Here is a 15,540-nt window from a genome sequence, read left to right on the forward strand (position 1 = left end):
CTTCCCTGACTTTCCGCTTGACCATCTTTGTGGCTGTGTTGCCCACCCTACAGGTGACATACTTGCTGGTAAGCTTTCTAGTTCTTTTCCTCCACTGTGAATCAATGTTTTTCCTGTACAGATACCTGAACACTCTCCCAGCCCTGTTACTTTCTTCCATCTTCCTCAGGCGTTCTTCATGCCCAATTTTACTGCGAGCTTCCCTCACTTCAAAACTAGTCCAGCCCATATCACCCTGCAGAGCTTCATTTGTAGTCTTCCCGTGAGCGCCCAACGCGAGACGACCCACTGACCTTTGGTTGCCATCGAGTCCTGATTGTACCGCTGATTTAAAGCAAACAACCGCATTTCCAAAAGTAAGTCTCGGAACCATTGCACCTTTCCACATACCTCGGAGGACCTCGTACCTATTGTATCCCCACAGCGCTCTGTGCTTCATTATGCCTGCATTTCTCTTCCCCTTCGCTGTTACTGTTTTTTCCTGTGTTTCCATATATCTATTGCCCTCGTTTATCCATATACCAAGGTATTTATATTCTGTTACCCGAGGTATTTCCTGGCCCTGTATCTCCACTGTCTGTTCAATATTTTCATTGAATACAATAACACCTGATTTTTCTAACACTAAATTTAAAACCTAAATTGTTGCCTTCCTCTCCACAGATATTAGCCAGATGTTGCAAATCACTTTGCTTGTTAGCTAGCAACACAATGTCATCCGCATAAAATAAACCTGGGAGCTGCTGCTCTACTACTGTACCCGCCTGTTTGTATGAGAGATTAAACCCGATATTCCATCTAGCACCCACTCTATCCTCACCATGTATATCATAAACAGCAGCGGGGATAAAGGACACCCCTGCGTCAGTCCCTTGTTGATATGAACTTTCTCCTCGCTTCTCATCGCTTCCCATGCAACGCAAACGGTATTTTCTAGGTAAATCTCTCTTAAAAGCTGCAGACAATCGTCACCTAAGCCTTCCCCTTTCAGAATGTCCAACAAAATGTTGTGGTCTACGTTGTCTATGGTAGCTATAACGGTGCGCCCCCTAGCGGCGGCGAACTAGCGCCGTGCCGAGAACAATGGGTCATAAATCACTCGACTTGACACTTGCGACGAGCGCATTAGGAGGAACAATGGGCATCCATTATAGGTTTTGACAGTTATGCTAATGAACTTATGCTTCAAAGTGTTGTTTACACTGGCTTTACTCAACAACAAAGTATAACAAAAACATAGACGTTTCGCCACCTATGCGGTGGCGAAACGTCTTTGTTGTTGAGTAAAGCCAGTGGCGTTACTTTGTTGTTGAGTAAAGCCAGTGTAAACAACACTTTGAAGCATGAGTTCCCCTGGCTTTTGGAACATTTTTTCGCTAATGAACTTACAAGACTAGACTTTCTTTTACACTAGCTCTGGAGGCGAAATTATTTTTTGTCGACGTGACGGTGTATACGCACGGACGCAGAAAATTTGCCGAGGTAGCCATATACAGCTTCGCAGTAAAAGCAAAGCATGCCGGGCTCGTTACTTAAGTGTGTCCCTCAGCTTTGGCATGGCCGGTGGCAGCGAAGGAATATCGCTTCTGGTTGCTGGTCGACGAAAGGGAATAAGGTGTGAGTGTTGGACGCGAAACTCGCGTCTCAGAGCATGCCCACGCAAACTTTAAATTTCCCTTATCTCCGGTACTTTTAAACCAATTGCTAAACTAGTGCTTACCGACCGGTTATACAAATTGTGGGCACCGATGCCCTGGACGCAGAGAATCAGCTCTTTTTTTTTTGGCTTGAATTGTGCTGGAGAAAAATTTGCGTCATTCGTCAAAACCCGGGAAAAAATGGCAGTGATGGCAGTGGCAGTAGTTAGGCCTCATCACCATCAGCATCAGCTCTTCAGGCTTATCTGGACCTGTTTCGTGTACAATCAAACTTTTCTCTCCACCTCTCTTTTTCTCAGGAAAAAAAAGCAATTTGAAGGCCGCGTCAAGACCGCACGAAAGGTACAATGTACTGATATATACAAAACACAGCTATAGTAGCAAGTAGGAGTGGTATATCGCGAATTCCTAACCATATATTCAAAACGAAATGGACAGTACAATGCGACAACAAAGATGATCCTGTGGCGTAATTTGTGTATGGAAGCCATTGCGTGTTATAATTTTTTTTCTTTTAAAATGCTAAGTGATCCGCCAAGTGTGCATTCACAGAGCCAACATATTTCAATCTTCAATTTCTATTTCCGCTCTAATCCACAGAGGGCTACAGATCTCTAGCCGGACGAGTTTCTTGGCCCTACACAGTTCGACAGTGGTGTAAATCAAGAGAAGAAGGACGCAAAAACTGACCCGAATAAATATTTCAATAATAATTATTTAAATAATTAGAAGTAATGCCATCCCAAAATGGATTTTTGTTGGCTGGGAATAGAAATAAGCAATAACATGCATGGTAGCATGCAATAGGAATGTGCATCCAGCGCATGTACAACAAAAGGCATCAATACGAGACAAAAAAAGAACTTGAAACAGGGCTGTAAAACAGTGTCATTTGGCAGTTGGTTCCATTCGGTTACCGTTCTGTGGGAAAAGGAGTACTTAAAACAGTTATTGCGGCTGGTGAAGCGGTTGACCATTAGTGCATGTCTCTGCCTTGTAGCATAGCCTGCTGCAAAAGTGCACAACTGGGACACGTCTATGCTGTAAGGTCCCATGATTAGTAGACGCATACATTTTAATCCTAAATCTTGGTTCGTTTGAGTCATGGTAGGTGGGGCAGCTCTGTTTAGCAAAGCTGCAATCGACGTGCGTCCGAAGCTGTTATAGTTATTAAGCTGTTATACGTTATTCTATTTTAACAATGTCTTTTTTTAGCGAAAGTATACCACGTTATAGAAGCGTAATCTAATAGAGGGTGTACAATTGCGTTCAATGCAAGAACGTGAACCTCAGGAGTAGTTCCTGAGTCCTTCCTCAGGAGTACCGAGGAAGGACTCGGTCAAGATACTAGGTCTCCTCATTGATGCCAAGGGCTGTAATTCGACGGCCCTCAACAGGCTCACTGGACAGGCTAGTAATGTCCTAAGACTTGTAGCCCGCGCCTCAAATCGAAGAGGCGGTCTTAAAGAGGATAATTTGCTCAGAGCTTATCAGGCATTCTTCCTGAGTCATGTCACCTACATCGCGCCGTACCTTAATTGGGGTAAAGCGGAAAAGGCCAAGCTCGACTCCCTAATCAGAACCGGCCTCAAGCGCGTGCTCGGCCTTCCGCAGTCCACAAGCACTGAGAAGCTGCTGGAGCTAGGACTCCATAACACCATCGATGAGCTAATTGAAGCTCACACAGCGGCTCAGATAATGAGACTTTCATCCACTAAGCCAGGGATTAAGATTTTAGAAGAAGCAGGAATCCAACCCAGACATGAACCGGCGACCAAAGTTAGCTTGACCCGGGAAACCAGAGCTCACATCATGGTTGACCCCGTCCCGCGAAACATCCACCCAGTGCATAACCAAGGCACAAGATTCGCGAGAGCCAAGTCCATCCTTAAAAGGATCAATCAGCAGAAGCTAGATGCCCCCTTTGTCGATGCTGCCAGATATGACAGTGGGGATAAGTTCGCTGTCACGGTGGTAGACGTGGGGGGCAACCTGGTCAATGCAGCCTCTGTTTATACTAAGTTTGCCCATGTGGCGGAGGAAGCGGCGATCGCTCTGGCTTTTCACAGCTCAAAAGTTCCCGCTATCATCTTCTCGGACTCGCGCACCGCGGTTAGATCGTTCTCGTCCGCCCTCATATCTGAACAGGCGTACAGTATTGTGATCAAAGCACTACAAAGGACTAGGGAGAGTACCGAAGGACGATACCAAATCTCGTGGTTCCCAGCCCATCTAGACAGCTCAATTAACCCGCTTGGATGTAATCCTAACGAGCAGGCCCACCGGAGAGCGCGCGATTTCACGCACCGCGCTGTCGCGGGTAGCCAGGCTTGGAACGAGGTCAACATCCACAAAGATCCATTAAGTACATTCCACGAAATTGTTTCTCATTATCGACTAGGCAGGAGGACATTTCCACCCCCTCACCCCAAATTGAATAAACCTCAGGCTACCACACTAAGACTCCTGCAAACCCGTACATATCCCACTCCTCGGTCTCTTCACAGGATAGATCCTGAACACTCACAGTCGTGCCCCAAATGTGGTCATGACTCATGCTCCTTTGACCACATGCTCTGGCTGTGCCCAGCCCTTAACGCCTCTCCACCCATCACGAAAGAACAATGGCAGGACTCTCTCAAGAGCAGCAATCTCAACATTCAACTCCAGGCTGTACAGAGGGCCCACGACATTGCCGCGGGACTTGATCTCCCGGTTCCATCGTGGGCGGAGCCACCGACTTGATCTCCGGGAGCCTTCGGTTTGGCTCCCCGAGGTCTCAGTCCCTCAGGACTCAAGTAAAGTTCTTGTCATGTCATGTCAGGAGTAGTCAGCCTCAAAGCCCGTATGAGGAAGAACAGCTTTTTGATTGGCTGAATTACACACAATATTGATTTGTTGCTGCCGTCTGAGACCATTGGAAATTCAAGTACCAAGACATTTTATGTAGTCAAGCTCAGATAGCCGGGCACCATGAGCAGCATACTGGAGCTGCAGAGGAGTGCGCTTGCGAGAAATGTTTATTAAAAAAACTATTTTTGCCAATGTTGACAGTCATCTGCGATTCATTTCACCAGCTTACAACCGTCTCAAAAGCGTCATTTAGGTGTCGCTGATCATTTGCACTTTCCACTTCTGAATACATAACACGATCAACAGCACGCAGTTAATTTGAACCGGATTATTGTCCACAATATCGTTAATAAACAGAATAAACAAAAGTGGTCGGAAAACAGAACACTGGAGAAAGCCAGAGTCGACAGGAAGCCTCCCAGAGGAGTGGTTATTAAAAGAAACGTCGTTGCCGGTTAGAAAGATACGCAGATTGCCAATTTACAACTTTAGTATTACGGAGTATGACATGAAGTTTGCGGAGTGGCTTTTTGTGGGAAACCTTGTGGAATTATTTGGCAAAGTCCATGATGATAGCGTCGACCTGTTTACCTGTATGTAGAGCCTGAGCGAAATCACGTATAATAGTTACGAGTTGAGTGCATGTAGAAAACCCTTTTCTGGAGCTGTGCTGATTGCATGATATTATCTTGTGCTTTGAAAGGAAATCAGAAATGTGCTTATGTAGATGTGTGAAAAGCTTGCCTAATGTTCAAATCAGAAAGATGGGAAGATAGTTTGTAATGTGTTCCTTATTTCCATTCTTCTGAAGTGGTCTGACTGTTGCTGCTTCCCAGAAATATCCCGCTCAGATAGCAATCTAGAAAACAGTGCATGCAGATACTTAGGAACCCATTGCGCATGTCGCTTTAATAACTCGTTTGGCAAACTGTCAGAGCCAGGTGATTTTTCAACGTCAGCAGCATGTCAAATATTCTATTCTCATTAATAGTAACGTCTGGCATGGTGGATTTGAAGCATGAAAGCATGGCCAAGAACCATTGTCGTATATAAACACAGACCTGAAGTGTTGGTTAAACGCATCCGCTATCAAAGCACTATAGTTGTAACACCGTTAGTCACGAAAACATCATTCATCTCTTTTCCGGGTGATATCAACCTCCAAAATTTCTCAAGAGATGATGAAATAAAATTTTCAATGTTCACGCATAAGCAGCGTTGTTTACTCTGGAAAAATTACTTTTTAGTTCGAAAAAAAGTTCCGAAATTGTAACATTTAGAGTGTTAAAATTGTTTCCAGTACCTTTTTTGTTCTTTAAGCACTTTAATCGTCTTCTTACCTGCAGTGCCTCCTAAGAAATCCAAAGGACTTTTTTCATTTTATTTTCTGAATAGGCATGGGACGAAACGCTCTATGCACTCATTTACAAATTATCTAAAGTGATCCCAAACAGTATAAATGCAGGTGCTATTCCTTGAGAATGAGTCAAAATTGAAAGAACGCGTGTCTATTCTGCACACGTTATCTGCGCGAGAAAAGTTTGGCACGGAAGTTACATTAAGAGACCTGTCTACAGAAATGTCCGCGAGTGTTAGCAACACAGTAAAGTGATCTGAACTTCGAGATAGGACCTTGCATTTTGTTTGCCCTGTAATTGGCCCCCTTACGAAAAATAAAGTATTCACCCGCCATTACCTTGTATTCTCGTGATACTTTCATCCACTTGAAGCACGTCAAAAGAAAACGCTACATGTAACAATTCTTGTACTAGCTTACCATTAGGAATATTCAGTGATAGAGTTGGCCAATCAGCGGTGAGCATGTCGCGGTCCCCACTAAGAATCAGCCGATCACCAGGATTCACATGAGCAATTAGGTAGATTTTTAAATCATCAAGGAAACTAGTTTAGTTCGATCATCAGTAAAGCGACCCTAAAGCATATCTAATTGGGCCATGTAACGCTTTACAAAATATACCCTCATTGTTCGTTATGTCTGGCATTCTTTAAATATAAAACGTTCCTTGAACTGCAAGTACAGCTACTCCGCCACCTTTGCTCCCACGTTCTTTCCTGTGCACGTTATACCCACGTGGAACGGATTCATCATCCTTTACAGAGTTGTTCAGCCATGTTTCTGTGAGTATGGTGAGTATAATAATGTCAAAGCCATAGGTTATTATAATTCTTTCGAATCTGTGGCTTTGTTAACAGCACTGTTGCAATTCACGTAAAGTATATTAAGTTTCTGGGGCTTTGATTCATGGTGTCAGTTTTGATTTTTTTTTCAGCTTAACACGTGTGCCCCTATTTTCATCCAGGCCAAAAAGAACACCGTCTACACACTATTTATTGGGCACTAGTTTTACTTTGGCACCATTACTTCTTCCTACGGAAGAACGGTTCAACAGCTGTCTTCGTGTTTCTCAAAGTGTATGTGAAAAGACCTCCGATAATGATACAGCCGTATCTTTCAGCTTGAATGAGGCCTTCAAAACTGACATTTTGTCGCGATTGCCAAGCAACATGAGTATGACTAGTCTGACATGATTTACATTTTTCCGAAGGCTATGACACCTTTCTATATTTGTCACAGATACACCTAATGTGCTATGAAACAACTGCCTTACTCTCTCTTCGAGAACATAAGCAGTTTCGCTACTAGGTTCATGAAATCCATAAATGATCAACTAACTTATTTTGCGATGGTTTTTAGCATCCACTTTGTCGTCAACAGAGGCCAGATCAGTAATAACTGTGAATAGCGACATTTCCATGTCGTGTACCTGTTTAATGATTGTACCGAAGTTGCTCAGTTGGCGCTCTATGCCATCAACACAATACGTTAAGGAGCCAACTTGCTTGGCATTCTCCTTCTGAGACGCCCGAACATCCTGAATAGTTGCCCTCAATGAATTTCGACCAGCAAGAAGCTCAACCAGCGTTTGCTTCTCAGAAGGCTCATTGTTCGGTTCAGCTTCACCACAAATAAAAATACTAAAAGGAATAAGTTTCAACCGAACAATGAGGCATTCCGGACACAGTGGGCAAGCCAGCAGCAATAAAAACCGACTATCTTCAAGATACCAGGTATCCGGCAAATATCTAGGGACCTAGATTACGAACAATAAAGGGTTCTTGAGCATCTTGCCCGTTACGCTGCTGCCTTGCCCATTGACACAGAACGGTGTTATGCGGTGTTATGGTTATCACATGAGCCGACGTCCTCCAAGGCTGGTGCCGTGCCCATACTGTGATGCAAGAGATTGCCATCACATTGATGAGGCAAACGACACCAGCCTCCGATTATAGCATATTAAGCATATGATAGCTTATATACAGCATTTGAACAGGTATGTGTGATGACCCACTTATGGGGGCAAAGGTTCGTGTTCTCAATGGTTCGGTTGGTTCTCCTAGGCGGAGCCTCCGAGAACCCAATCGAGGACAAAGCCGTTGGTTTGAACACACACACAAAGACTTTTAATCAAACTAAAAAGAGGCATAAACTAAATAGAAGGAAATAGAAAAACATGCATAAAATAAACACTCAAGCGGACATTGCGGTAAGGAACACACATAGGCCTTGCATGAGGTTAACGAGGGCGTGAGTCCGGGCTTGCCACGAGGGCGGGTACGCGTCACAGTCTCGACGCGGCAACGCGGTGAGAAGCTGGCAGAAGGAGTGGCGCCGGTCTCACCAAAGGTCGCGGCGTAGGCTGACCGACCGGGCGCCGGGAGCGCGCCAGCTCCGGCTAGGCGAGGTAACGCTGGCGGCTGGGTGGCAGGAGTGGACGGGGGCGGCGTTCTGGCCGGGCAGAGAGCTCGGGCCCGTAGCCCGACTGCTCCCCTCTCGCCCACGGCGCGGAAGCTCGAACGCCGGCCTCGGGCAGCAGGCGGCACGGCAGACGGGGGTGGCGTCCCGGCCGGGCAGCTGGCGTAGAGCTCGGGCCCGAAGCCCGACTGTACTCGCCCTGCCCACTGGCGCAGAAGCTCACCGCCGGCCTCGAGGAGCTGACGGCACGCTCAGGTAGACGGGCGACGCACAGGAACAGGTTGGCAGGAGGCCCCGGGCGGGTGAAGTCCTGGTGGGCTCGGGTCCGGAACCCGACGGCCCGTCTTCAACGCCCGCTCCGGTGGTTGACCTCCTCCTGCCGTCGCTTCCTGGGACTCTCCTGGCATCTCCCTGCGTGTCCTCTTGCGTGTGCTCTTGCGTGTCTCCCCGTTCTGCCAGCGCACCACGCTTTTTCTTTTGGTCTGGCCGATTTGGCATTTTCGGATTGGCTGCCCGACGCTCCGTGGTCTTGATTGGTGAGGCTTTTCTTTTTTTGTTGGCTGTCATGCGCCGCGCGTTCTCGTGCCGGACGCTTTTCGGCGTCGTTGTCTTCCTTCTTCCACCTCGGCGCGCGTGCACTCAGCGTCGTCTGCTCCTGACCGTCGCGCTGCCCGCACCATGTCGCGCACCACACATCACACAAGCCCCTTTTTTTAACGAGTTTTTCTGAGGAAAAACTGCCGCTCAGTGCGCGACATAGTTCACGTATACTTGGCACACTACAGTCAAGGTCCGTTCACAAGAACGCACTGTATGGTTCCAATGCACAGTTCACAGAGTGGCACAGATGAAACCGTTAAAGGAAAACACTAAGTCAAAGAAAGCACACCAAGTAAAAAAAAAACAAAGAAACTAGCATCAAACACTAACAGCATGGCATTGCGATGACATAACCTTGCTATGGTAACGGAAACATCAAGAGGCGTAGGGTTGTAGACCCCCATGTATTCTACTCATGTAGTCCGCCCCAACATTCTCAGATCCCTTGATATGTTCTACATGAAAGGTATATTCTTGTAGTGCTAAGTTCCATCGCAGCACTCTGCTGTTTAGGTGTTTCGCCCGTGATAAATATTGTAATGGTTGATGATCAGTCTGAACTATGAAGTGTGTGCCATATAAAAATATATGGAACTTTTCTATAGCCCAAACTAAGGCTAGGCATTCTCGCTCTATCGCCGAGTAGTTCTGCTCTCGAGGCAATAGTTGACGACTGGCATATGATACGGGGTGTAAAACTCCATCGTGTTCCTGCATAAGGACTGCCCCGATGCAGGTGTCAGAGGCGTCGCTGCGTAGTGTGAACACTCTTTTAAGGTCAGGAGCCTGTACTATGGGTTCAGATGCTAACGCTCGCTTTAGTGCTTCAAAGGCGGCTTCTCTCTCGGTGTTCCAACATATCTTGTTCTTTTCCCTTTTCTTTGTCATTTCCGTCAGAGGCTGTGCCTTCTCTGCATAGTGAGGTATCAAATTGCGGTAGTATCCCGCCAATCCGAGGAAAGAACGGAGTTGTCTCTTAGCATCGGGTCGGGGAGCTTGAGCTATCTTTGCAATCGTGCTTTCCACTGGATGAATTGTCCCGCCTCCTATTCGATGACCGAGGAAAACTATCGATGTTACGCCGACTTCGCACTTCTGAGGCTTGATTGTCAATCCGGCTTCTCGGATCCTTTTCAACAGACAATGCAGTGTTTCTATATGTTCCTCCCAGGTTGCCGTAGCGATGAGAACGTCATCGATGTAATGAACTACGTTGGGGATTCCCTGGAGAAGAATTCTCATTAATCGAGTAAACACTGCGGAAGCTGTCTTGATCCCAAAAGGCATGTAGAGGAAATGATAGTGTCCGGATTGGGTAGAAAATGCCGTTTTTAGCCGTGAGCTTCTGTCCACCTGTGTCCACCTGTGGCACCTGCCAATATCCTTTGGTGAGGTCAGATTTGGAAAATAATCTTTTTGTCCCTACCTCAGCGAAGATCACGTCCGTCCTCGGTATAGGTTCTGCGTCGGAAACCAGAACATCATTGATGCGACGGAAATCGATGCAAGCGCGGTAGCTCTTGTCGGGCTTCTTTACCAGCACCAAAGGAGAGTTGTAAGGCGAGTCGGACCGTTCGATCACCCCAAGTTGCAACATACCTTGCACTTCTTTCTCGACCACCTCTTTCATTGCGAGGGGTAATGGATATTGCAGAGTGTTAATTGGTTCAGAAGTTGTGAGCTGAAGACGACACTCCAATAAGTTGGTTTTTCCGGGTATTTCGGAAAAGACAGCCTCGTGGGTGGCTAGGAGCCTGCGAAGTGCTGCACGTTGATCTTCTTGAAGGTCATCGCCAAGCTTAATTGCTTCTGTACCCGGGCCCTCATTTGTTGTGAAGGTAGGTATAGGGGTGTGTGTCTCGCCTTCCTCCACCACGATGAATGATGCTAACTGTGGGGAACTTTCGGGTTGACGCTCTTCATAGCGCTTCAGCATGTTAATATGGAACAGTTTTGTGGTGTGTCCCAAGTCCAGCCACTAATCAAAGTTGCTTTTCTTTCCTGTGACCAAGAAAGGCCCCTTCCAGTGCATCAACAATTTGTTGGCCGTCGTTGGAAGCAGGATAAGGGCACGGTCACCAACTTTCAGCTGGCGTATCTTACTTCCCCGGTCGTAGTAAATTTTCTGGGTCGTTTTAGATCGCGACAAGTTCTCTTGTGCCAACCGTAGTGTCTTTTCCAGACGATCTCGGAGATCCAAGACATACCCGTATGTGGTCTTGATTTCTTCGCATAGGTGGTCTCCTGTCCATAGTTCCTTAAGTAGACTGAGTGGGCCTCGGACGTGTCGACCGTAGATCAACTCGAAAGGAGAAAACCCCATGCTGGCTTGAGGCACTTCACGATACGCAAACAAGAGGGGTGCTAGTAATCGGTCCCATGACTTTGGCTCTTCTTGGCACATCTTGAGTAGCATTTGTTTCAACGTGCCATTAAATCGCTCCACCAGACCATTACACATAGGATGGTACGGCGTCGAGCTTAGATGTTTGATAGCCAGCAGGTCATTTATCTCTCTCATTAGGTCCGATGTGAAACAGGAGGCCTGATCGCACAGTATCTCACGTGGAAATCCAATGCGAGAAAACATTTCTATCAGTCCTTCGGCCACCGTAGCCGAATCGATCGACGGCAAAGCTATCGCATCTGGATATCGGGTAGCGAAGTCCACCAGGGTCAGTATGTATCGGTTACCCTTATTTGACGTAGGCTTTAAGGGTCCGATTATGTCCACTGCCACTCTTTCAAATGGAGTGTCTATTAAAGGTAAGCGACCAAGAGGTGCCTTGCCCACCTTGCTCTTAGGATACGTTCGCTGGCAAGTGTCACAAGAGCGTACGTATCTTCTCACTGCTTCTTGGACTCCTGGCCAGTAGAAGGATTCTAGAACACGATCGATCGTTCTCTTCATTCCTTGGTGTCCTGCCATCAGGCTTTCGTGCGCCAGAGTGAGCACTTGGTCCCGCAATTTTTGGGGTACTACCACTTGTTGGGTTGTTTTGCCCGAGGACAGCCGGCAACGGCGATAAAGCACTCCCCTTACTACATCGAATGAGTAGGATGCCAATCTTTTGCCTTGGAACACTTGGCCCACTTTGTTCCTGCAAGACTCTAAGGTCTTATCTTCGTTCTGGGTCGTGGTAAGATCCTTCCTGGTTATTTTCAAGGCGCTGATATTGATCGCGGATGTTTTCGGCTGTTGGTCTCGGCTCTTGATGCCGACCAGCAAAGCATCCGGGGAATGGTCTTCTCTCTTCGTTCTTTTCCGAATTGCTATACCATCTTTGATGGGCTTCTTCAGTCTCTTTGGCCATGTTTTATCTGGATCGTGAGGTTCTCGTGAACCTGGTACATTTCCGATAATAACATCGTATAGAGGAGCTCTCATACACTTTACAATCGCTGTACCAGAAAAATAAGGTGAATCAATTTCAACCTTGGCCTCGGGAACTTCAATGCTGCTGCCATCCGCCAGGACAAGCTTTGTGGTGGTGCCCGTCAGAGCCTTGTCTGGTACGAGGGAACGACGCACGACCAGCGTGTTGCTTCCTGTATCTCGCAAGACTGACGCGGTCTGTCCGAAGACGACGCCCTTTAGCACTGGCATCTTGCGTGCTACAGTCCCTGTGTGGGTCTTCACCGTGCTAGTTACGTCTTGTTAAACGACTGCTGTGTTGGAATCTTCCAGGCATTCTTCTGGCGACAATAGGCAAGACGTCTTCTTTGGTGGACCGTTTTTCTTGGTGCAGGCCTTGACATCATGCCCGGGCTTACGGCAATATCCGCAGTACGGTTGCCTCAGCTTAGATCGGCAGTCCGACGCCCCATGGCCCAGTTTCCCACATACGAAACATCGCACTGTAACTTTCTCGGATGAGCTTCCAGTTTTCTCTGTATGGTTAATGTCTTCCGATTTCTGCCGGAACACCAACAAATTGGGCTGTCTCTGAGCTTCTAAGAAATTATCGGCTGCTTCGGCCATGTCATCTAGCTGGCGGTAGCTCTTCTCGCGCAGGAAGAGTCCTAACCGATGATGACAGTTGTTCAGAAACTGTTCCGTCACCACCAGGTTGCGAAGTGCCAAATACTCCTTTTCGGTTTTGGACATTTCCACCCACCGATCAAAGAAACTCAGTAGCCTAGTTGCGTACTGCTTTGCAGTTTCGCCATCTTGGGGTTTGCTCTGTCGGAACTTCTCCCGATAGCCTTCCGCCGTAAACCGAAAACGCTGGAGCAACGCCAACATGGCTTTATCGTAGTCGAGGGAGTCTTCTGGAGACAGACGTCCAAAGACTTTCAGAGCTTCTCCGCTCAAGCATAAACTTAGAGCCGTGGCCCATTTGTCTCTAGGCCATTCTTGTCCGGTGGCGACGCTTTCGAACCTTTTTAAATAGGCATCTAAGTCGTCCCGGCTTTCGTTGAATCCCGGCATTAAACTGTGGGGATTCACGCTGAATGGGGCACTCCCTCCTGGCCCTCGGTCAGCTGTCCTTGCAGCGTCCGTTGCCGCCATTTGGAGGCGCAACTGAAGCGTTCGCTCCTCCAGTTCTAGCTGCCGTTGGCTCGTCTCGCCACGATTACCCTCAGCTTCCGCGACTTTGAGCCGTAACTGTAGATTTCTCTCCTCTAATACAAGCTCCTGCTTTTTAGCCTCGCGCTCCGCTGCCCGCTCTTCTCGCTCCCGCGCTTCCTGCTCGTTCAACCATCCTCTCAACTCCGCAACTTCTAGCCCCATGCGCTCGGCTAGCGCTAACAAGTCTCGTGTGTTGGCCATAGTTCCTAGCCGCTAGAGAAAAAAGGTCCAAACGAACGGCTTTGTCCTGTCGCGGACGCCAATTTGTGATGACCCACTTATGGGGGCAAAGGTTCGTGTTCTCAATGGTTCGGTTGGTTCTCCTAGGCGGAGCCTCCGAGAACCCAATCGAGGACAAAGCCGTTGGTTTGAACACACACACAAAGACTTTTAATCAAACTAAAAAGAGGCATAAACTAAATAGAAGGAAATAGAAAAACATGCATAAAATAAACACTCAAGCGGACATTGCGGTAAGGAACACACATAGGCCTTGCATGAGGTTAACGAGGGCGTGAGTCCGGGCTTGCCACGAGGGCGGGGACGCGTCACAGTCTCGACGCGGCAACGCGGTGAGAAGCTGGCAGAAGGAGTGGCGCCGGTCTCACCAAAGGTCGCGGCGTAGGCTGACCGACCGGGCGCCGGGAGCGCGCCAGCTCCGGCTAGGCGAGGTAACGCTGGCGGCTGGGTGGCAGGAGTGGACGGGGGCGGCGTTCTGGCCGGGCAGAGAGCTCGGGCCCGTAGCCCGACTGCTCCCCTCTCGCCCACGGCGCGGAAGCTCGAACGCCGGCCTCGGGCAGCAGGCGGCACGGCAGACGGGGGTGGCGTCCCGGCCGGGCAGCTGGCGTAGAGCTCGGGCCCGAAGCCCGACTGTACTCGCCCTGCCCACTGGCGCAGAAGCTCACCGCCGGCCTCGAGGAGCTGACGGCACGCTCAGGTAGACGGGCGACGCACAGGAACAGGTTGGCAGGAGGCCCCGGGCGGGTGAAGTCCTGGTGGGCTCGGGTCCGGAACCCGACGGCCCGTCTTCAACGCCCGCTCCGGTGGTTGACCTCCTCCTGCCGTCGCTTCCTGGGACTCTCCTGGCATCTCCCTGCGTGTCCTCTTGCGTGTGCTCTTGCGTGTCGCCCCGTTCTGCCAGCGCACCACGCTTTTTCTTTTGGTCTGGCCGATTTGGCATTTTCGGATTGGCTGCCCGACGCTCCGTGGTCTTGATTGGTGAGGCTTTTCTTTTTTTGTTGGCTGTCATGCGCCGCGCGTTCTCGTGCCGGACGCTTTTCGGCGTCGTTGTCTTCCTTCTTCCACCGCGGCGCGCGTGCACTCAGCGTCGTCTGCTCCTGACCGTCGCGCTCCCCGCACCATGTCGGGCACCACACATCACAGTATGCACAAAAAACAATTAACAAATAGAACTTTTCTTGAACAAAAAGCAACGAAATAAAAAGGTAATAAAGATAGCGACTAGAAGCGTATACAATGTGACAAAATGCAGAACATTTTTGTACGTATCACTATAGAAATTGGTTAGTCAAAACGGAAAACACTCATGAACAAAGTACACCTTTGCATTTACGAGAAAAAAAATATTGGACCACAATAATTTTGCAAAATGACAGCAAAGTTCAGCATCACTACATGTGCCTATATCAAAGCCCGCAAATGGTGGTGTTGTTGAATAGCTTAGGGAAATGGCGTATCAGGATCTGTGAGCCGTAGTTTGTATGTGGCGTGCTAGTGCTAAAATGTGGGACTATGGTGTAAATGGCACGATAGTATACGAAGTACAAGAGAAGCTAGATTAAAAACACATGAAATGTCCCATCCAAGTTGATGTGTGCAGCCAATCGGAAGACTGACATTGTAGAGACTAAATACCTTGGGTATATTTGTATTCGGAAAAACCTATGAACTAGGGCAGTTTCTTAGACAATACATATAATTTTGAGGGCCTTTTTTTGAGGAACATTTCTTGAGACTCGTATAGGCAGCAGTTCGACAAACGAAATGACGCTAATGAAGATGCCATATGAATAAGGAGTGAAAGAGAAGTTTGAAATGGGTAGCAAAATATTTTCCGTGAC

The 15,540-nt window shown here is 48.1% G+C and overlaps 1 protein-coding gene across 1 annotated transcript; it reads right to left on the minus strand.

Annotated features, from left to right (window-relative positions):
• Window positions 1-7,971: 7,971 nt before the first annotated feature.
• Window positions 7,972-14,771, minus strand: LOC139059858 (uncharacterized). Its single transcript, XM_070538321.1, has 2 exons — window positions 11,681-14,771; window positions 7,972-10,984 (listed from the first exon to the last, which is right to left on the minus strand). Exon 1 carries the CDS (start codon window positions 13,658-13,660, stop codon window positions 12,545-12,547), a length of 1,116 nt encoding a protein of 371 aa, XP_070394422.1. The 5' UTR covers window positions 13,661-14,771; the 3' UTR covers window positions 7,972-10,984; window positions 11,681-12,544.
• Window positions 14,772-15,540: the final 769 nt, after the last annotated feature.

Source organism: Dermacentor albipictus, chromosome 5 (genome assembly GCF_038994185.2).
Source record: "Dermacentor albipictus isolate Rhodes 1998 colony chromosome 5, USDA_Dalb.pri_finalv2, whole genome shotgun sequence".
Taxonomy (NCBI): domain Eukaryota; kingdom Metazoa; phylum Arthropoda; class Arachnida; order Ixodida; family Ixodidae; genus Dermacentor; species Dermacentor albipictus.

Excerpts from the sequence above, each read along its gene's own strand:
- LOC139059858 (XM_070538321.1), bottom strand. The coding sequence starts at position 13,660 with ATGGCCAACACACGAGACTTGTTAGCGCTAGCCGAGCGCATGGGGCTA.